At 40.5% G+C, this 22,367-nt stretch overlaps 1 protein-coding gene and 1 pseudogene across 1 annotated transcript in view; both read left to right on the forward strand.

Annotated features, from left to right (window-relative positions):
- The window catches only part of ANO6 (anoctamin 6), a 140,052-nt gene that overhangs the window by 10,742 nt on the left and 106,943 nt on the right, over positions 1-22,367 (forward strand). The window contains exon 2 of the mRNA XM_081821539.1: positions 15,805-15,884. Coding sequence (XP_081677665.1) covers positions 15,805-15,884 — 80 coding nt within the window. The remainder of the gene's footprint in view (positions 1-15,804; positions 15,885-22,367) is intronic.
- The window catches only part of LOC145721645 (spermidine synthase pseudogene), an 11,661-nt pseudogene continuing 9,004 nt past the window's right edge, over positions 19,711-22,367 (forward strand).

A 22,367-nucleotide genomic window follows, 5' to 3' on the forward strand; every position in this document is an offset into this window, starting at 1 on the left:
GCCATGGAGCTTCATGATGTTTCTCTCTCAAAGCATCTAGTTTTTCTACTTCCTCTACAAACTAGAAGGTTGAGATTTCTTACTGAAACTGGCAAAGGAGAAGTTGGAGATCTGAAGGCCCTTCTTGCTTCATGAACACAGTTGCCCAGGGCGGGCAGGACTCTGAGACAGGGCGTTTCCAACTTTCCCTCCAGTCACCCACAGGGCCTGTTGATTCTAAGGCCCTGATATCCCTGGACTCCATCTAATTTCTGTTCATCCCCACTACCACCATCATTCTATTAGTTCCCCAGCCAGGATTTTCTTATCAGAGCAGCCTCTTAGATGGTCTCCTATCTCCTCTTGTATATCACTCAGAACTTGTTTTAGGGACCACCTCCTCCAGCCCCCAGCCAGGTCGGCTCAGGAGTGCTTTCACCTCCCAGCCCTGTATAGCATCTCTCCTTCCTGGATGGTCACTTGTATGTTTTTTTTTGTTTTTTGTTTTGTTTTCCTTACCTAAAACCTTCATATATAAATATCTTAATGGACATTTTTACATCTCTAAGACCTGTAGTGCTTGGCTCATGTTGCATGCTACCTAAATGATTAATATTATTTTGTGTGAAAGCCTGATGCTTATATAAATTTGGTACCCAGAAAGGGAGGACAAGGACAAAAGCAGGCATGAGCTGAACTCACAAAGGACCAATAATTTAAGACATTTGATCCTGGAACAAGCGTCAGGATTATTACTCCCTAGGGAAAGGCAATCTGCTTTAAGTGTCCTTTGTATTAGTATTTCTGTAATCAGCATGTTAAATGCATATTTTGAGAAAATTTAAATACCTTGCATCTCTAGGGTGATTTAGCTATATTCAGACAATCTGTTTATTTTTTAAAAATCTCAAATAACTACTTTGTGGTATTTTCTGGAGTAGAAATACTTGAACCTCTTTAGCTGCATCTGGCCAGCTAGAGGATAATCACATGACTGACGTCCCTCATGGGATTCTAAAAGAAATGGCCTTCCAATGCATTGCATAAAGAGCTCCCAGATTAGGATTGGAATGTTCCTGTGTGGGTCCGCCTGCCTCCCCACCCCCATCACCATGCCCCTCCTCATCTCCTGAGGAGAGTAGTGGGAGGTCCTTACCAGGGGCAACTGAGCTAGTATCTCAAGTTATAGAATCAAAGGGTAAGGAAGGAAAGAAACCCCAGACTTGGTTACTTTTTCTGTGGAGCAGAGGGCCTGGGTTCAATACCCGGGACCGCTGGGAGAGGCCCTTGTCTGTCCTGAGGGATGCTTCTTGCCTCCACTCCTGTCTCCCCACCCAGGATCTGAGTTTCCCTCAAACAACTACCCATTCATAGCACACTCCCTGCATCCTCAGCAGTTAGGGTGGCCATGGCTCCGGCCATCGCTTCAGCAGAAGGGAATGACTGCGGCGGGGTCTGGGCGCCCCACTTGCCCCAAGCCCCCTAGGCTGTAGAGGGTGAACAGGAAGAGGATGAGGTTTTTGCTGCTAGGGTTGCACTTGACTCTGTTGTGTTTCTGCTGAGCCCTGACAGCACGAGGGGCAGTGGCCACATACGAATTTAAACTAATCCATATGGATTAGGAATTTTTGTCTTCTGGGTCTGTTATTTAACTGGTAGCTTAAAAAATATATGTATACATTGAAAATTTAAGTAATGAGCATGATTTAGACATACTTAGATAATACAGTAGAGAATGCGTAAAAATGAACTTCGTGAAGGTTCAAACATCATTTTCTCCCTCTCCTTATATAATACTTGTAGTTAATACTCATCTAGTGTTTACTGTGTGCAGCTACCATGCAAAACATTGTATATGCCACAACTCCTTTCATCTTTAAAACAACCGCATGAGAAAGTACTATCATTCCCATTTTTCAGGTGTAGACTTCGAGGCATAGAAAGGTTGAATAAACTGCCCAAAGTCACATAGTGAGGAAGTGGTAGGTCTGGGATTTGAATTCAGGTCTGTGTGACTCCCCCAGCCAGCCTTATAGAAGTTATGCATCTATTTGGTAAGTCATATAGAGATAATTATGGAGTTCCTAACACGTCCCATAACTGTTCTGGGTGCTTGGGATTCAGCGACAAACAAACTCACTTAATATATAATAATGAAGCTATTATTAAGTACTAAAGGAAAGTACAGCAGGGCAAGGTGCCAGAGAATAGTGACTCTACTCTCGGGCTGTTAAAGTTAGGATTTCAGGGACAGCCTCTCTGAGGCATGCATTTTGAACAGAGACTTGAATAATGGGAGAGAGCAAGCCACCTAAGGCCAAGGGGCAGTGTAATATCGTGGCGACAAGCCTAGCCTATGGGCTCCTAAGTTCAAATTGTGATTCTCCTGCTCATTATGAGCTGTGTGGTCTTGGACAAAATACTTGACTTCTCTGTGCGTCTTCATCAGTGATGTAAAGGTAACTATAATACTTATTTTTACCCTATAGGGCTGTTGTGGGGATGAAATGGGCTCATATAAAAAGAACTTAGCTATAAAACAGGCATTGGAATATAAGAACTCTTTAAGTATTAGCTGGTGTTCTCTAGGCACTATGGAAATGGTGAGAAGTAGCTACTTTCTGGGTCTGTCATTTAACTGGTAGCTTAAATCAAAATCTGGGTAGACTTTGAAAATTCAGCTGATAGGATTTATTGAGGAGTTAAATGCAGGGGTATGAGGGAAAGGAGCCAGGGATGACTCCAGTAATTTTGGTCTGATTAATGTGGTGGATTTGGGGGCCATTTACTGAGATGGTGGGGGAAGGCGGGAGGGGGGGCATATAGCAAGTCTTTTTTGGCGGGGAGAAGACATAGTGGAGGGTGGAAATCAAGATTGAGACGCTTCTTAACATGTTCATGTTTTGTACATGTTCACTGTAGAAAATTGGGAAACATAAATACTAAGAAGAAAATAAAAACACTTGACATTCCATCACCCGTTATCTTTGGGTTAAATTTATTTTTACCCCATACAAATTTAGATCGTATAGTATATATAGGTTTTGTTTGTTTGCTAGTTTTATATACTCTTCAGTTTATTGGAAAATGGCTCATGACAAAGGGGAGAGTTAAAGGCTAGGCAGGTGATAAGAGCGCTAGCATCGTGAAAGCTCTCTACACCTGCCACCACAGAGAGTGGTTATGGACTCAAGCCTTAGAGGGGTCTCCAGCTACAGAAGGTAATGCATATGGTAGATCTTGTTTATGCTCATCTGTTTGAGGACCGCTAGTGCCTGCTACCTGGTCGGCTTCGTCCACGATCGTTAGCAGAACGACACTTTGTTTTCACTGCGGTAGAATACACATCACCTAAAACTTACCGTTGTAACCCTTTTTTAAATGTACAGCTCAGTGGCATTAAGTACATTTACATTGTTGTGCAACTGTCCCCACCATCCACCTCCGGAAGTTGTTCATCTTACAAAACAAACTACACCCACTGAACAGTAATTCCCCATTCTTCCCTCCTCCCAGCCTCTGACAACCACTGTTGTACCTTCTGTCTCTGAATTTGACTACTCTAGGGATCTCAGATAAGTGGAATCATATAGTAGTTATCCTTTATGACTGGCTTTATTTCACTTAGCATACTGTCCTTAGGATTCATCCATGTTGGAGCATGTGTCAGAATTTGCTTTTTTAAAGGCTAAATAATATTGCATTGTATATCTTGTGTATCAGTTCATCTGCAGTTGGGTACTTGGTTTGCTCCCACCTGTTGGCTGTTGTGAATAATGCTGCTTTGAACAGGGGTATACAAATATTTGAGTTCCTGCTCTCAGTTCTTTGGGGCATATACTATATGCAGTTTTATAATCTACTTTTTCACATTGAAGTACATTGTTAAAATTTTCTGTGATGAACATTCTTCTACAAAATTATTTTAAATAATTCAATAGCCATGTCCTCAGTGACTTAAGCAAGAATTGTTTCCTAGAAAAAGAATTAAAAGATCGAAGAATATGACTGATTTAAAGCTTTTGCTATGTTTGCCAAATTGCCAACCAGAAACTCATACAAGCCGACACTAACAAAATCTGCATGTGTTCTCTGCTCTGCTAATATTAGGTATGAGTAATTATTTTCTGTCAATTTGATAATTAAAAATGGTATGTTAATTCTGGTTTTCCTTTTATGCAAATTTAGGGTTCACTTTCTGGGTTTATTTGTAGCTGATTACGGGGGAAACTATTGATTTGGTAAACACTCAACATGTGAGATGATGAGCAATGATGACAATCTATGAGGTCCTTCCTAGTCTTAAATTTGAAGGCAATTGCGAACCTTTTGCTCTGTGTTTATATGACAAGCTGTGTAATCGGGTTTTCAGATCTTCTGTTTTGTGTGCTGAATACATTCTTAGTAGTTAAACTTTCACACTTTCTTACTTAGAATTCAAAAATCTTAAAAGTGCGAAAAAGAATTTTTTTGGCAATTCATTTGGTTATAAATCCTGACAGATCATAACACTGTATGTCAACTATACTCAAAGACAAAAACAAACCAAAAAACACCTGACAGATCTGAACTCATTTGGTGGAGAAACCTGACCTCAGCCACGTGAGGCTATTTTATATATCTTATTTATCCCACTTAGAGCGACTGTTCATATTTTTGGCTGCAAAACTGACTTTGTTTGATTAAGGGGTGCTGTCCCAGACCCCACTGAGGGTGCATGGTAACGTATACTATATACATATAAGAGTTATTTTCTTTTTAAATTCTGAAACACAAAGGTTTTGGCATCAAAGATTTCAGGTAAGGGACTATGGACCTATACTTTTTTTCTTGCATTTCTATGTTCTCGTCCTCGGTAGGCTTCAGAAACTCTTTTGAAATCAGGCCTACTCTGGTAGGGGGAGCATGGAGTTACAACTCAATGTGCTTTGAGTTTAAAGACAATAGAAATTTAAGTGTGATGTCTTCTTTCATCCCCAGGACACTGTATAATCATTATAATCTGGGGACTGACCGGTCAGTGACTAGAACCAGGTTTCAGCTGAGCTATAGCCAGCTGCAAACTCGGGACCCTGAGGGTCCTGGGAGGCCTGGACCAGTTAAGCTGTGAAGTGATAGTAATAGCTTTCCAAGATATTGTTGCAACCTATTTCTATAATTAATACCACTTGTCCTTTATAGAACATAGACAGTCTTAACCAAGCTTTTAAAAACAACACCAAATTGGTAAAATTAAATAAAATCACTCTTCAGTTATATGATCGATTATTATTAATGCTATTAAATCTAAATTTTTAGAAATGTATTTATTAAAATGGTAAAGGTTGCAGAAATGGAAAAGCTGACTCAAATTCATGTGGAATTTGTAAGGAGCCCTGAAGAGCCAAAACAGCTTTGAAAAAGAACAAAGTCGGAGGACTCACATTTCCTGATTTCAAAACTTACTACAAAGCTGCTGTAGTAATCAAAACAGTGTGGTACTAATATACGGATAAACATAGACCAATAGGTTAGAATCTAGAGTCCAGAAATAAATCTGTACATTTATGGCCAATGGATTTTTGAGAAGGGTGCCAGTATGCTCAGTGAAGAAAGAAGAGCCTTTTTGGGGCGCCTGGGTGGCTCAGATGGTTGGGCGTCTGCCTTCGGCTCAGGTCATGATCCCAGGGTCCTGGGATCGAGTCCCACATCAGGCTCCCTGCTCGGCAGGAAGCCTGCTTCTAGCTCTCCCACTCCCCCTGCTTGTGTTCCTGCTCTCACTGTCTCTCTCTCTCTGTCAAATAAATAAATAAAATCTTTAAAAAAAAAAAAAAGAAAGAAGAGCCTTTTTAACAAATGATGTGACAACTGGATTTCCACACGCAAAAAGAATGAAGTTGGACTGAACCTTGCATCATATACAGAAAATTAACTCAAAATGATCAACAACTTAAATATAAGAGTTAAAGCCATAGAACTCTTAGAAGAAAACGCGTGAATCTTTGGCCTTGGATTTAGCAATGGATTCTTAGATATGACAACAAAAGCATGCACAGCAACCACAATAGAGTAGATACTTTGCCGATGGGAATGTGAAATGGTGCAGCCACTGTGGAAAACAGTTTGGTGGTTCCTCAAAAAGCTAAACATAAAATTACTAAATGACTCAGCAATTCCACAACCATATACACACTGAGGAACTGAAAACAGACTCAAACAGATACTTGTATGCCGTTGTTCATTTGCAGTATTATTCACAGCAGCGAAAAGGTAGAAGCAACCCAAGTGTCCATCAGGATGAATGAAAAATAAAATGTGGTTTATTACACACACACACACGCGTGCGCACACACACACAGAATATTCAGTCACAGAAAGGGATAAAGTTCTGACACATGTTGCAACGTGGATGAACCTTGACATCATTCTGCTGAGAGAAATAAGCCAGAAACAAAAGGTCAACTATTGTATGATTCCACTCACATGAAATATTTCTAGAATAAGCAAATTCATAGAGACAGAAAGTAGATTAGACGTTATTATGGCCTGTGGAGAGGGGGAAATTGGAAGTTACTGCTTAGTGGTTACAGAGTCTCTGATGTGATTAATAAAAAGTTTTGGAAATAGTGGTGATGGTTGCACAATATCGTGAACAGAACCAATGTCACCAAATTGCACACTTAAAAATTGTTAAAATGGAAATTTTTATGTTTTACGTATGTTAGTACAATAAAAAATTTTTAAGATGGTAAAAGGAACTCATGAATTCAGTTGGAATCTGAGAAGTTTGTAATATACATTGGGCTTTTCTGTAAAAGCATTAACTAACCTGGTTGGGATGTGAGAATGAATAATGTGATAATTGTTCCCAGCTCTTCAAAAGGAGGCGTGTTTAACTTCCAGGTGTATTTTTGGAGCTGAATTATTGGGGGAGGGTTGTGGGAAGAGGGAGAGGCAGTACGTAAGAGGAGCTAAAACAACTCTAAACATCACAGAACTATAAAAAGATGAAGAAAATTGTGTTTATCAGAGCTCTTCTCAGGGATAATATTGTTATTTGGGGGAGGGGGGAGAAGTCCTTGGAGTCGCCACTAGGGTAGGGCTGGACAGGTGAGATGCCCAAGCGACTCACTGAACTGTCCCTCTTTTGTTCCCCTGTGGAGTCCCTCGTGCTGTGGGAAGGAACGTGTTCCTGTTGGATACATTGCTAGAACACTGGGCAGTGCGGAGGAAAGGCAGAGAGCCTCCTCTTCATAAATACTGTCAAAATATTTGAAGAATATTATCTTGGAGGAACACTGTATTGTTAGCCTGCCCTGAGTGTGAACATACCTCACTGTGGCCCAAGGCAGTATGTTTCTGGAAATATAAAAACTCTGTTATCGTTATGTAAGTAATCAGACTACATTCTGAGGAATTGAAGAGAGCTAGGAACTTTTCTAGAATGACGGAGTTTATAATTCATCCCATCTTTGGTTCACTCACTTATGGAGACTCTGTGTTATATTAGGTATTGTTTCAAATTCTGAGGAAACAAAGTAGAATCAGACAATGGCTTTTCCCCCAAGAGCTCATGGACCAGTGGAGAAGAAGAATGAATCAGGACCATACAGTGCGATAACGGGGACGGAAACCTATAGTTTCCCCAGATTATATCTTCTGTGATGGTGGCCAGTTGTGAGAGAGCAACTACCATGTGATTATTTGGGCCTCTGTTCAGTATAAAGCTGCAAATTTGTGTATAATAATCATTCATCTTTCTCTTCCACTCTCTAGAAGACCAACTGAAAAATACTGTATTTTAATAATAATGCAAGTTGAGTTTTTGGGCACCTATAGTGATCTGACAGGTTTTACTAAACAATGCAAAGTGCTATAGGAGCATGAAGTTGAGGCAGGTAACTTGGCACATAAATGTTGACGTTGGAATAAAAATTTTAAAGAAAGGGTAAAATGTGTATGTGTGTGGGGGGGTGATGAAGGGATGTGCATTCCAGATAGAATGTACTTAGGAGGAGTTTAAAAATAAAAAGGATAGGGGAGCCTGGGTGGCTCAGTTGGTTAAGTGTCTGCCTTCGGCTCAGGTCACGATCCTGGGGTCCTGGGGTGGAGTCCCTCATCGGGCTCCCCGCTGAGCGGGGAGTCTGCTTCTCCCTCTCTGCACCCCACCACTCACGCATGCTTTCTCTCTCTCTCAAATAAATAAAGTCTTAAAAAAATAAAAAGGATAAAACTTGGTGACTGACCAAATGTCAAGTAAGGAAAGGGAAAAGTGAAGGATGACCCCAGCTCTGGCTTAGGTAGTTGAATCAATGTGATTACAGTCTATTCATCAAAAATGGCAAGAACAGCAGGGGGAGACTTTGAAACAAGGCAGTTTTTACCATAATATAGGGAGAATATTTATTAATTTTCTAAATTGCCTGATGGATAGTACTGAGTTTCAGACGTGAGTCAAAAATTTCCTTACCTTAACAAACTTGACATCTTCATGAATGACATTTTCCCCTTTGTCCCTTTTTCTTTCCCCTTCAGCTATTTCTTCCATTTCCAGAATTATCTGAGAGAGAGAAAGAGCACATACAAGAGAGTGAGAGAGTGTACTTTTGTCAAGATGGGAAAAACAGAATTCTAATAGAAACCATCAACTTGAATTTGAAATTGCATTCCAGAAATGATTAGAGGATAATGTCCATTTTTTTTTTAATTTAAATATTACCATCATTGAGTTGAAGTGCCAGTAACAAGCTGGGGTAAAAAAAATTGTCCATCCAGATTCAGAAAAATGAGGAAACATTTCCTGAGTCACGTCTCTTTTCATTGCGAGTAGTAGCCAGTGGTGCCTAGGACATTGAGGTCATTCAAAAATATTTGCTGAGTTAATGTTATTTTTTTTACGCTTGAATTTATTTTATGAAAAAGAAGAGTCAAGGTGAAAAGTCAGGAGGAAAACTTGGTGCCTAACAAGGTTAAGAATGTAAAGATTGAAGTAAAAAAATAGTAATAGCCAATATTTATATAGTACTTAACACTTTTCAAGTCACTTTTATCTGTGTGTCACTTAATTCATTCTCCACAGTGACCTTCTGATGTAGGTATTATAATCTGCACTTTATTGATGAGGAGACAGATTTAGGGTTAAATGGTGTACCTGAAGCCACAGAGTTATACTGTGTAGAGGTCTTACAATTCAAGTCCACTGCCCTGGGTGGTAAACTACAGCCATCTCAGCCTTGAAAGAAACTCTCCTGTCTTTGTGTTTTATGTTTTATTATTAACTTTCTTTCATTTATGGTGACTCTTTGGCCTCATTTTAGAATCTCATTTAATATGACAGGATCTGTAATCTGCCGGCTTACAACCTATGGATAATATGGGAAATAGATTTTCCCCTACTTAATTGTCAGTAAAATACAATAGATCCTGTTAAACTGAGGCCAGAGAAAGAGATACTGGAACCTGAGGATCAGATATGCCTACCACAGGATGATGCGGGACCTGTTGGGGAAGCTCAGTTGTAAGTGATGTGGGTATAGTGAGACTAAGTGGACCCACATAGTATCTGGAAAGTATGAAGTGATAGGAAATGGTGGCCCAAGTGTGTAGTTACTTTAAGAATTGTGATGGGTGGGTACTAGCATTCAGGTCAAATATCAGATGTATGCTGAGACCAGTTTTCAGAGACTTCTGGTCAAATGGGAGAAGAGTTTCAGGTGCAGGACTGCCTGGCAAATCATTAGACATCCTGCCCAATCTGGATATGTGAATACATCCTCATTTCCAATGTGAATGGACCATTCCTCTGATATTTCTTTACTTGTACGTTCACTAGATCATGACATTCCTGAAGACAGTTTCTGTACTTTTTTTCATCTTGATGTTTGTACTCACATCACCTAGTTCCATCCTTGGCACATGCATGTCTTTAGCCACTTGCCAGAATGTTATATCTGTTTACTTATTTTGTGGAGGTGTTCCATTAGTTCTTCCAATTGTCCCGGCTATATTAATAAATTTCACTATACTATTCTATCATTTGTTTTTCAAGATAGGTTGTTGGTTAATATTTATTCGACTTATATATATATACACCATACTATCTTGATTCCTTTTTTTTTTTTTTAAGATTTTATTTATTTGACAGAGAGAGACACAAGTGAGAGAGGGAACACAAGCAGGGGGAGTGGGAGAGAGAGAAGCAGGCTTCCTGTGGAGCAGGGAGCCCGATGCAAGGGCTCGATCCCAGGACTCTGGGATCATGACCTGAGCCAAAGGCAGACGCTCAACAACCGAACCACCCAGGCACCCCGCTATCTTGATTCCTTATCAGCTTATATTAGCAGTGGGGAGCCCCTTGGAATTATTCACAGCTGAGGAGACAAATCAGTATATTTAAATATATGTCCAATTCTGGAATTGGACAGAGTCAGATTCTCATTGTGTCACTTTTGGTGGTTGACTTCAGGCAACTAATAACCTCAAATTTTCATCATCTGTGAAAACAAAGACAAAAATAGGATTAAATAAGATCAGAAATTTAAAAGTGCCAAGCATAAAATAACACACTCAGGAAATTTCTGTTTACATTTTTTCATATCTCTGGGTCTGTGTACATGAACTTAATTTATATAATGCTGTATTTTTTTTACGACATGCTTTTGAATTGTCATTTGTGTCCTTTGCACAGCCCTGTGAGATAACAAGGGAAAGTAATTTTACTAACAGCTTCAGATAAATAAACGGAGACTAAGTTATTGCCTAGGATCGTGCAGCTAAAGTTGCAGAATCAGGACTTGAACTCAATCCATCCCTTTAATCCATGCCCAGTGCCCTTTGCACCAGGTTCATCTATTTTTAACCTGCTGTCTCTCATATATTCACTATGAGTCTGATTATTTCAGTGAACACCGTAATAAATACGTCAGTTGGACCCACCCACTTCCACGCTGGTGCTGTTAGATAAAGTCTGAATGCCTAATTCTGATTACTTTTATTGCGAGGGCACTACTTATCAGGCACTTTGTTTTTGACTCGTGAATTTCCTGAAAGGTCTTTTTGTGTTTTCTGATGGATAATAGATTGTCTAAGTTATAAAATTATAGATAATGGCTCCTTTTATCTCACCCACTTAAATAAGTCTCAAATTTGCTTTGCTCTAGAGGTGATCTTTTTCACAGTGGGATGGTTAAGTGTTAGTTACTCCATTTCTTCTAATTGATAGACGAGTAATCGTATGAACTGCAACTGTCTGGTGAGGTTTCCACTATGTTATTAAGAACCCATTAAAGTGATGAGACCTCTGGCTATTGGGCCCTTCATTTTGTTCTGCCAAATAAGTCAGAACTAATACCACCAATGACTGGATTGCTTTAATCTTACTATACTTACCTACATGGATAGTTTTTAAAATATGCTGTTCTTCCACTTTTAACTAGTTGTTGTATGATTAATTATTACATTTTGGAAAAGTAGAATTTTAGTGGGTTTCTTTTGGCCCAGTCCCTCAATTGTTTGACTTTTACCTACAGAAACCAATTGATAGATGTGTGTACGGTGTTTTCCAGGGTATTCCTTCAGTATTCCATAAGTCTGTGTAGCCTGGCACTCGCTAATGAGCTTAAAATTAACATTCACCATGTCTCAATTTCTTTTTCTCAAGAAGAGGGATACTTGCTTGCCAGGTTCTTCTGGGTATCCCCAGGGCCTAACGACACAATGACTGCGTAAAATACAAGCCAGGCAGGGAATGTTCATCGAACCTGACTTTCTCCTGTGCTTTCATTGTACATGCATACAAAATTCCACTGATAGGTCAAGGCCAGAGTTTTTTCATCATATTAGAATAACTAGTTTTCAGGTCTCTGGGCAGCCTTTTGATGAAGAGATAACACAGAGGTCACAAAAATATACTTTTATATTCCAAATGCTGACATTAAATGAACTAATCATGAAGCCATTCAAGGTGGTACTTCTGTTGTATAAAGCGAGGCATGTTGACAATACTAAAAATATATTTGAAAATGGTACATGAAAAATGATTTATATAAGGGAAAAAATTAACATTTTTGCCTTATAAGAATATTTCCCCCTCCCCCCGCGATTCTGCCCTGTTTTTCATAAAAAGCCCTCAAAGTGTCACCTTGATTTTGACTATTTTTGCTGAGAAATGAACTTTTTCAGCTGTGTTAGATTACCAGAAATAAGACTATCAAACAGTAACGGGAGCCCTTCAGTAGTGGAAGTATAATTATCATATTAGCATCATAAATCATTGCTTCCAAGTACTACAGTAGGTCATGAGAGCGACAGCTGCAGCATTGTTCTACCGAGATGATGTTTCAGTAAAGCCATTTCTGTTTTTATTCACTCAAATTTACAGTTTCTCTTTTGTGTTGACATTAAGCAGTGAATCTATTAGTTTCCGTTACCAGCAGAATAACTAAAACTATAAATTGTTCTATTATTTTCTCTCACAAGTCCTCTCAAGCTGCATAGATGCCTTTAATTTGATAAAACATCTGGGTTATACATTTTGTTTCTTCTCTTTCTTTCGGCAAATATGTACTTTCTTAAGCCTTTCCTTAAAAAACAAAACAAAACAAAACTCGATAGCAGCTCTGTCCTGTCTTTTGACCTCAGATTCCTAATAGTTAAATTGGGCATCTAATTGTAAGGTAATCCAGATAAGATGCAAAAGTCAGATCGCTCCATCATATTTACAGGACTCATTTTTAAAAATATCTGCAGTATTACGTTTCAGTGACTTGCTGGTTCTGCCAAAAAAAACCAATGTATCATAAATACCACATAAATACATAATTTTTAATATCTAAATATTATAAAAAGGTTATGTCTTCCTAATGTAAACCAAGCTGCAGAACACCAATTTAAAACACAATGTCATAGCCACCAGCGTAAACACATTTTAGCAAGTTCCAGAAGCGGCCTTCAAGAATGTAATTATCTTGGACAACCGTTGTTCTGATGTTGGAATAAACCAGTTTATTATGTTACAATTCCCTAAGTGTAACAAGCTGCACAGTAATTGCCACAGTCCTCTAGGGTTCTCAGAGGCAAGCCCTGTAATTTTGGCTTTGGTTGCAGTTCTGTAGGCTTTGGCCCACCTCATCTGTTTCTTGTTTCTGCTTTGTTTCCCATTTAGGGGTCTTTGTGATGAACTCAGTTGTTCGAGAGTGAGAATCACTTGTTTGTGTTGTCATTGCTGCTGGCATTTCCTTTCAGTTCATAGGTGTAACCAGTGATCTGAATTTAGTGGACAGGATTCTGGGTAAATCTGAAACCTAATCTAGATGTTGGGATGTTTCTTAGTGATGTGCCAAATCTAAGTAGTTGGTATAGTTGAATTGTTGGCTGACATTTTGGTTTTGTTGAACAGCCACTTAGAGATCTTTTAATCAGTCTCCCCAATAAGCTTTCTTTTGGGCCACTGAAGTGAATTTTTTCTGGATTGATGGGGACTCAGCCTTTTCCTTCACAAAAGCCTCTAAGATTTTTTAAAAATTAGTATGCATTTTAAAAAGGCACGACAAAGCCAAGATAACATAACACTTTATAAAATTAAAAGTAATTTCTTAACACAATTTAACGCTTATTCCATACTCAATCTTCCTATTTTTGATAAATACGTCCTTTATAGCTGGTTGGTCCAAGTTAGGATGCAGATGAGTACCATATACTGCTAATGGTTGTTGTGATACTGTGATTTTATAGTAAGAAATAAATGTTTGGCCTTCCTCAGTTCCTGGCAGGAGCTCCTACAACTCTGGTAACTTCCTAAGTGAGGAGATAGATAAAGGTGCCTTTTGTTATGCTGATGAGGCAACTTTTGGAAAGCCCCCTAGGTAACCCCAGGGTGGGGACTGGTTGTAAGGGGAACCCATCAGGAGATTAGAGGGTTGAACCTTTCAGTCCTACCCTCCGACTTCCAAGGCGGTGGGAGAAGGAAGATTGAATCAATTGCCAATGGCCAGTGATCAATCAATCATGGCTGAGTAATGAAGCGTAAGTAAAAACCCAGAGGACAGGGTTGGAGAGCTTCAGCTACTGTGAACGCATGCCAGTGCGGGGAGAGTGGTGCCTTCGTGAAGAGAGGGCATCAAAGTCCTGTGCCTCTTCTTGCATACCTTGCCTTTGTTCCTCTTCTTCTGGCTATTCATCTGCATCTTTTATAATACCCTTTATAATAAACTGGTAAATATAAGTAAATGTTTCTCTGAGTTCTGTGAGCCACTCTAGCAAATTAATCAAACCCAAGGAGAAGGTGGTGATTTTATAGCCAGTCAGTCAGAAGCATGGGTGACAACCTGGGCTTGCTGGGGGCTGTCTTGTGGGACCGAGCCCTTAACCTGTGGTCCGATGCTATCTTCAGGTAGATAGTATCAGAATTCAGGTGATTGTTTGGTGGTATGGGAAAAAAAACACACCTGGAGATATGTTCCTTAGGCTTTTTAAATCTCTATCTGCTTTTTTCATGTCATTGATTTATTAAAGAAGCTAGATCTGTTGATAAATTAGAACATTTATTTTAAATTTATTTAAATGTTTATTTAAACATATTTAAATATGTAAGCATATTTAAGTTTATTTAATTAAGAACATTTTCCCTACACAGCCCAAATTACATTGTTACACTTATCAATATTAATAACTCCTTAATATAATCCAACACTTAATCAATATTCAAATTTTCCCAATTTGTTTTTAAGTCTTCTACATCTGGTTTTTTTAAGCTAGGATCCAGTCTAGAAGCACACACTGCAAATGGTTGTTTTGCTTTGTTTTCTCTGTATCTTTTGATCTGAAACAGTTCCTTTTTTTTTTTTTTTTTTTTAAGATTTTATTTATTTATTTGACACAGAGAGAGACAGCGAGAGAGGGAACACAAGCAGGGGGAGTGGGAGAGGGAGAAGCAGTCTTCCCGCCAAGCAGGGAGCCCGATGCGGGGCTCGATCTCAGGACCCCGAGATCACGACCTGAGCCGAAGGCAGTCACTTAATCAACTGAGCCACCCAGGTGCCCCTGGAACAATTCCTTTTATTCATATCAGGAACTTGTGGACACGGTGAGACTGGTGTCTTGCAGAACAACCCAACTTCTGGATTTGGTTCCTTTTTCCCTCCCACACTGTGCTGTCTAGCACAGTGACCACTAGTCACATGTGGTTATTAAGCTGTTGAAATGTGACTATTCCAAATTGAGATGTGTTTTGAGTATAACGTACACATTGGCTTTCTAAGACTTAGTATAAAAAAATGTAAACTATTTCACTAATTTTTTACATTGAATACATGTTCAAATGATAATCTGGGTGTATCAAGTTAAATAAATCATATTACTAAAATTAACTTTACCTGTTTCATTTTTGAAATGTACCTACTAGAAAATTTTATTTGGCTCCCAGTATATTTCTAGCAGATAGTGCTATTCAACAGATCTTAAAACAGAAAATTACTACCCCAAAATGACTCCACATCAGTTCTCTGAGATGTAGTTGAAGAGAGAACATTAATAGGCTAAAATGTTCCTTAGCTGGAGTTTTACAACATTTAATTGCAGTGTCCTTCCACGTAGAAGCTAAATGATTTTCCATAGTTGATCTAGCCTTGAGCATTTCAAGACCGAATATCCTATAAGCATAGCATTGTCCAATAGATGGGATAGCTACTAAAGATTTTGAGTGTCTCTGATAGCTGGAGTGTTAAATAACGTAAACCTGGAGGTGTGCCACGGATGCTAAATACAGTTGTAAACCAGTGCTGGTGATTTAAAAGCAAAAAAGTTTATGAGCCAATGAAAGTCATGCTTTATTTATTTGTTTATTTCTAGGGTTGGACAACCTCGAACAGACAGCCGTCTCCAATTTTGGAGTACTGGAAAGTCAGCCTGATTTCCGAACCCCAGAGTTTGTAAGTACTACTACTCCATCTTCAATTCTCACAAAAGGGAGAAGGTTTTTTATGGAATCTTGCCCTCAGTGCCCCTAGATGTGGCATGGGTCTCAGTGGCAGGGCTGTGTATTTATCTATTTATTTATTTATTTAATTTTTATTTTATTTTTTTTAAAGATTTTATTTATTTATTTGACATAGAGAGAGTGAGAGAGAGAGAGAGAGCATAAGCAGGGGGAGTGGCAGGCAGGCAGAGGGAGAGGCAGGCTCTGTGCTGAGCAAGGAGCCTGACGTGGGACTCGATCCCAGGACCCCGGGATCATGACCTGAGCCGAAGGCAGACGCTTAACGACTGAGCCACCCAGGCGCCCAGGGCTGTGTATTTAAAGCTCGGGTTCTCTGGGGAACAGGTTACTAAACTACGGTGTCTTGGCGTCGTGTTTTTGAGGCTTATTCTTCATACTGCTTTGTACCAGCAAATGGGAACTCTTTCTGCAGTAAAGTAGCTTCATTACTTTGAAAACTCCTCCTTCATTCATGGGTAGCCTTGCTATCAGTTTCTGCTGTTAGTGACTCTGGAAACCAGTCTTCACTGAGCACATACAGATACATTTCACTCTGGAGCCTTTAGGCATATGACCTATATCGATGTATCTCGTAGGGCTAGGACTATTTTGTTGGTTGTTCCTACCAAGAGGGGAACTAAATGCTCTCACTAAATTAGACTCATTAAAGATTAGCCATGGTTCTCACCCTCAAGGAATTAAAAATCTTATTAGATGCTACTGTGATTTTATTAATGCCTTGTTTAAAGAAAATTAAGCACATAGGATGCCGTGTGCAGAATGTCCTTATTAAATAGATTTTATATTAGGCTCATTTGAAGAGGGGGATGGGAAGAAGTGTTTCTCTAACTCATGTACCATGTTACTGCACCAGATGTGAAGGAAAAGCACGCCAGGATCCACCTTGATTTACTTATTTTTGCCTCTTGCTGCAAATGGCTTGTCTACCACTTTAGCAAGGCAAACGTCTTTTTTGGGCTTATCTTCAAAATGTGATATACAGTTGCCACACCAGTAATTGGCAGAGCACAATTGTATTATTGATAGAGACAAAACAAAAGACAAAACCAAAACTCATTATGTGCTTTTCCTCTTCTCACTCATTCTTTACGGACTACTTACTCAATTCAGCCAAGAGTAAGGGAACTAGGCAGTGCTCTGGACCGAAAGGGATCGCACATGAAACTACATCCACAGTGCCATTTTATTTCACAGTGTGGGACCCCTGTGGCATACTAGCAGATTGCCTACTGTGAAAATCACTTGGATATAATAGAAAGACCTCGTATTCGGTGACTTCCCTGTTACAGTCAATGAGATTTTTCAGTGAAGGAAAATTGTGAATGCCCACCAGTGTATCCTGTATCTTACCTAAAGTAGCAGAGCAGTTGTGTGGTTTTTTCTAACTTCTACTGTTAGAGCCCCAAAGCAGAATTGACACAGATATTTCCCATTTGAATATGAAATTGATACAGACTCACGGAGCTGGCCCTTTTTTGTTGTATTTTCTAACTGCTGCTCGTCGATACTCTCTAAGCACTATTTCTAACCCAAAAAGAGCCGTGTGCAATAAAGCGCTAATGTGCTTGGCAAACACCTATATAGTTCGCACTGATTCCCTGTGTGAAAATACAAGTATTTTTCTCAAGAACAGATTTCAGTGTATTAGGTTTGAGATTGGCATGCCCCAGCGAGGTCTTTGTAGCAGATAGTCTACACTGGTAATTACACTGGTAATGTTATTCTACCTTCAGTGTTAACTTCTTGACTGCCTCATTTTCCTTTTCGAGGGGTGAAGACTGGCGAGTCTAAGTTAGAATGACGAGGAGTAGAACTTGAGGATCACAGAATGCACTTCTGTTTTGAGAGATTTCTCTTAGCAATGGGTCTGAGAACACCTAAGCTGAAAGGAGATTTTTAGGCTAAATCTCCATATTTTTCTTTTTCACTGTCATGCCTCAAGAATATCTAGAGAATTTCTTGAGACCACATGAGTGGAGTTGAAGTTGTGACGCATGGTTTCCTTATATGTGTGGTTGATACAAGATTTCTGTGTCTGGCTGTTCTCTTTCTCTAATTGTGTGTTCATACCATGTTTAGGAAGAAGTCTGTGACGTTCTTGTGCTTTTTAGATGTTCGCACCTCCGATGTTGTTGCACATCCCGTCGGCAGGAACCGCGTCCGTAGCTGCTTGTGTTTTTTCCCCACGTCACTGTGGCCCCCTGCAGTTCCCTTGTACGCAGATATTTCCCAAACTGCTGCCTCCCTGGTAAACAAACAGGAGGCGTATAAGGTGCCTTGAGAACAGAGTCCTCGAGGGAATCAGGCACGACATGTAAGGGAAGCCTTTTTTTGTAGGCAGACAGTGACAGCATCCGTGAAAACGGGTGGCTCCGCTGTGTAGGCAGGTGGATTGGGCAGATGCCAGGACAACACCAGGTATGTGCATCCAACCCAAAAATTTAAATCCGAAACAGGGCCACCAGTACGAACCTAGGAGCAGAGGGAGCCTGGCACAAAGCAAAAGCAAAAACAGAAAGAAGATGGAGAAGAATAAAAGGAGCCGAAATATCAGCGCTCTGTTTTTCTCCATCTGGCATTTGGAAGGTGCAGCTGCCGTTTGCTGAGGTGAACTGAAATAAAGCAAGGCGCAGACCGGGTTTACTCAGGCCTTATTCTCAAATAGTTCAGGTTTTAGAAGGATCAAGAGCCTCGTGTTTTCATACAACGGAGTGTATTTATATAGTTTGGCAAACAGGGAGAACAAAATGCTTATCGTTATTAGTTTGTTTCCTTCAGGATTTCTGTTTTTCTGTCGTTTGAAACAAGGCCCAAGCGAGCAGTGCCAGTTGAGTAGCCTTGGTTACCAGCATGATAAACACATTAAAGTTTTCCTTCACAGCTCAGGTGTCTGTGATGTGACTAGTCAGGCAAAGCCGGGGCTGCTGTAGAGTCTGCGTACGCCACGGATACATAAATGCTGTTGCAAAGCCTGGGTGCGGCTTGTTCTTGGCGGGGTGGGGGGGCACGCTGTGCTGCTCAGCTATCTGAAACGTTAAGGGGGGGGCGAACCGAGACGGACATAAGGTGCCTGTGTTCTTGCTTGCAAGGAGCCGGGGACGTGTTGGACACAGCCCCACTTGGAGGTGGGGTGGATGTGTGGTTGGGGCTCACGGTGAAAGGGGCCTGGCGGAATGCTGGCTTTACAGAGAGTAACTGGGTCATCTCGTTGTGGTAGGAAACCAGCTCGATCCTGGTTCGGTTTTTTGTTTGAGCACAGTGAAAATCTGTTTGTGATATGCTTTATTAACTTAATATTTCATCCTGAATACTGTCCCACACTGTTGTTTTTCCAGGTGTATGGAAATATGATTGACATGCAGCACTCTGTAGGCTTAAGGTGTACAACCCCATGCTATTTTTTTCCTCTGACATTATTGTTATCGTCTCTCACTTCTGTTCCCTTGTGTTGATGAACTATAATTAATCACACTGTAATTTTTCACAGCAATTAGTTCAAGGGGGATCTAGTCAAGGAAACGGTGACATGCCAGATGCTCTGGAACCCTGTGATTGCTGGCTGTCACGTAGGGACACGGGCTCTGAAAATAGGCTAGGTTCATGAGGACAAGTACCAGACTCTGGAGAAGTGATTTGGCCAAAGGGAGGCTGGGGACTGAGTATCTGAGACCCAGATAACCTTTTTAGAGTTCAGACTTTGAAGCAGAGGCTGCAGAATGAGGCACTCTGGCTAGAACCTAGGATGGGGAGCTATCAACATGGTAATGGAGCAGATAAAGGTTTTTCTGCAGTGTGGTAGCATGCAGGTGCTGGGCAGCCTAGGCTTCCCCTGGGGCTCTCACTCTCAGGTCTGTTTAAGAGCAAAGGTGATCTGAGGGGTTAGTCCAGGGGCTCATCAGTCATGGTGGGCCCAGAGGACCCCAGGTTCATTCCAAGCCCCAAGGAGTGGGGAAGAAGTAGAGGAAAGGTTGAGTAATGGTCAGGGCTCTTTCTAGAAACCCTGACCCTTTTGGTACTGACCCAGGAACTTGGGTGCACCAGGGGTGAGGAATGGGGTGTGGGGAGGAACTCCAGTGGAATGAATCTGCTTGTAGCTAGCTGGATGGAAGCCAGGCTGTGGTCAACACAAAAACACATGGAAGGAAAGGAAAGGAATTACATTTTATGATCCAAGTCTTGCTAATTATATCCCCCTTTCCATCCTTTCTAGAACTTGAGGTTTATGTCTAACTCTCCTGGCTTTTAGAGGCAGGAAGATCCTAACCACCTCTTGTTTTCATGCCGATTGATGCTGTTTTCCTTGGTTTCGCTTCTGCCAAATTTGCAGTAAATAATAAGAGTTTAGGCTCGCAAAAGAGTATTAGGATTATAATAGGATAAGCCAGGGAAGATGATGAGAAACTACAGGATTTAGAAAGACTAAGCTGAGGTATAGACTCAGGAAGATGAGGATCAAAGTGGAGCAAAAATGTGTCCCCTTTGTTCCACACTCGTGCTTATGCAGAAAGAAGGAGGTCTGAATAGTCATTATCCTGTTTGGGATTTTGTTGTAACTGGCTCCCTTTCTGAGGGGAGATACTACTTTACAGAAAATACCGTTGATTTTCTGAAATTCAGGTTTGATTGTATTTAACTAGATGATGATATATTGTGATCCCCAAGAGTTAAAATAAACTATTTGAGGCACTATAGTGAACAGTAGAAAAAATATCCCTGTACTTGTGGACATTTTGGTAGGGGAGACATAAAAGACAAAATAAATAAGATACATAATATGGCACGACGTGGTAAATCCTTTAGAGAAGAGTGAAGGAAGGATTATACGTATGTGTTGGGGGTGTGGGGGATGGCTATGGTTTTAAATAGAGTGGTTCAGGGAATATCTCAGGAATAGGGTGTGCAGAAGGTGACAAGTGAAAAGACCTGAAAGCCGGGGTACTACAGCAAACTATTTAGAAATCTAGATGAAGGGCATTCCAGGCAGAAGGAATAACAGACAAAGGTCTTTAGGTAGAAGTTTGAGATACGTTTGAGGAAATGGAAGGAGGCCAATGTGACGAGCAGAATGAAATGTGGTGAATATAGTAGATAGTGGGGGCTTCATAGGCCATTGTAAACACTTTGGTTTTACTCTGAATGAATTGGGAAAGCAATTAAGGGTAAGCCTTTGGAGGATAAACTGGGGGGTTTTGAGCAGAGAAATGACTTGACTGCCCTGCCCTGTGTTTTAACAGGATCACTTTGGCTGTGCTGAGAATAGATTACAGAGGACTATAAGCAGAAGCAGGGAGACCTCTTGGACTTTTCAGGAACCCAAGTGAGAGGTGGTGGTGGCTTGGTCCTGAGTGTTAATTATGGTGTTAGCAAGACATACTCAAATTCTCAGTATGTTTTGAAGGCAGAACCAATAGGATTTGTTGACTGATCAGACATGAGATGTGCGAGAAAGAGCAGTTAAAGATGACTGCAAGGTTTTTGACCTGGGGGGCTGTGGAAGGAGCAGTTTGAGGGGAGGATATGCAGAGGAAAATAAAAATTCTGTTTTCAGCATGTGAAATTTGAGACATCCAAGTGGAGATGTCAGTATGCAGTAAAATATATGGGTCTGGAGTTAAAGAGAGGGGTCCAGCTAGAGATGTGGGGGTTGTCAGCACACAGGTGGTATTTGAATCTGTGGCACTGACTGAGACCAGCAAGGGGCAAGATAAAGAGACCCTGGACTGAGCCCTGGGGACTCCAGTGTTCACAAGTCAGGGGCCTGAGGTGAAGGAGGAGTGCGGTTGGAGGAAAATGAGGAGAGTCCTGGGAGCCACATGAAGAAGGTATAAAGTCGGAGGGAACTACCAAATCTGCTGAGGAGGATGGGAAATTGAATTTAGCAGTGTGGAAGAGACCTTGACGAGAGAAATCTCAGCTGAACCTTGGGATACAAAACCAGAGAGGATTGAATACAGTATGGGAGAAGAGGAATCAGATACACAGCTTTTATTTATTTATTTATCTCTTTTTTTTTTAAATTAACATATAATGTATTATTTGTTTCAGGGGTACAGATCTGTGATTCATCAGTCTTACACAATTCACAGCGCTCACCATAGCACATAACCTCCCCAATGTCCATCACCCAGCCACCCTATCCCTCCCACTCCCCTCCACTCCAGCAACCCTCAGTTTGTTTCCTGAGATTACGAGTCTCTTATGGTTTGTCTCCCTCTCTCGTTTCATCTTGTTTCATTCTTCCCTCCCTTCCCCTATGATCCTCTGTCTTGTTTCTCAAATTCCTCATATCAGTGAGATCATATGATACTTGTCTTTCTCTGATTGACTTATTTCGCTTAGCCTAATACCCTCTAGTTCAATCCACGTCTTGCAAATGGCAAGATTTCATTCTTTTTGGTGGCTAAGTAATATTCCA

This window comes from Leptonychotes weddellii, chromosome 5 (genome assembly GCF_054177405.1).
Source record: "Leptonychotes weddellii isolate Sample4059 chromosome 5, ASM5417740v2, whole genome shotgun sequence".
Classification (NCBI taxonomy): Eukaryota; Metazoa; Chordata; class Mammalia; order Carnivora; family Phocidae; genus Leptonychotes; species Leptonychotes weddellii.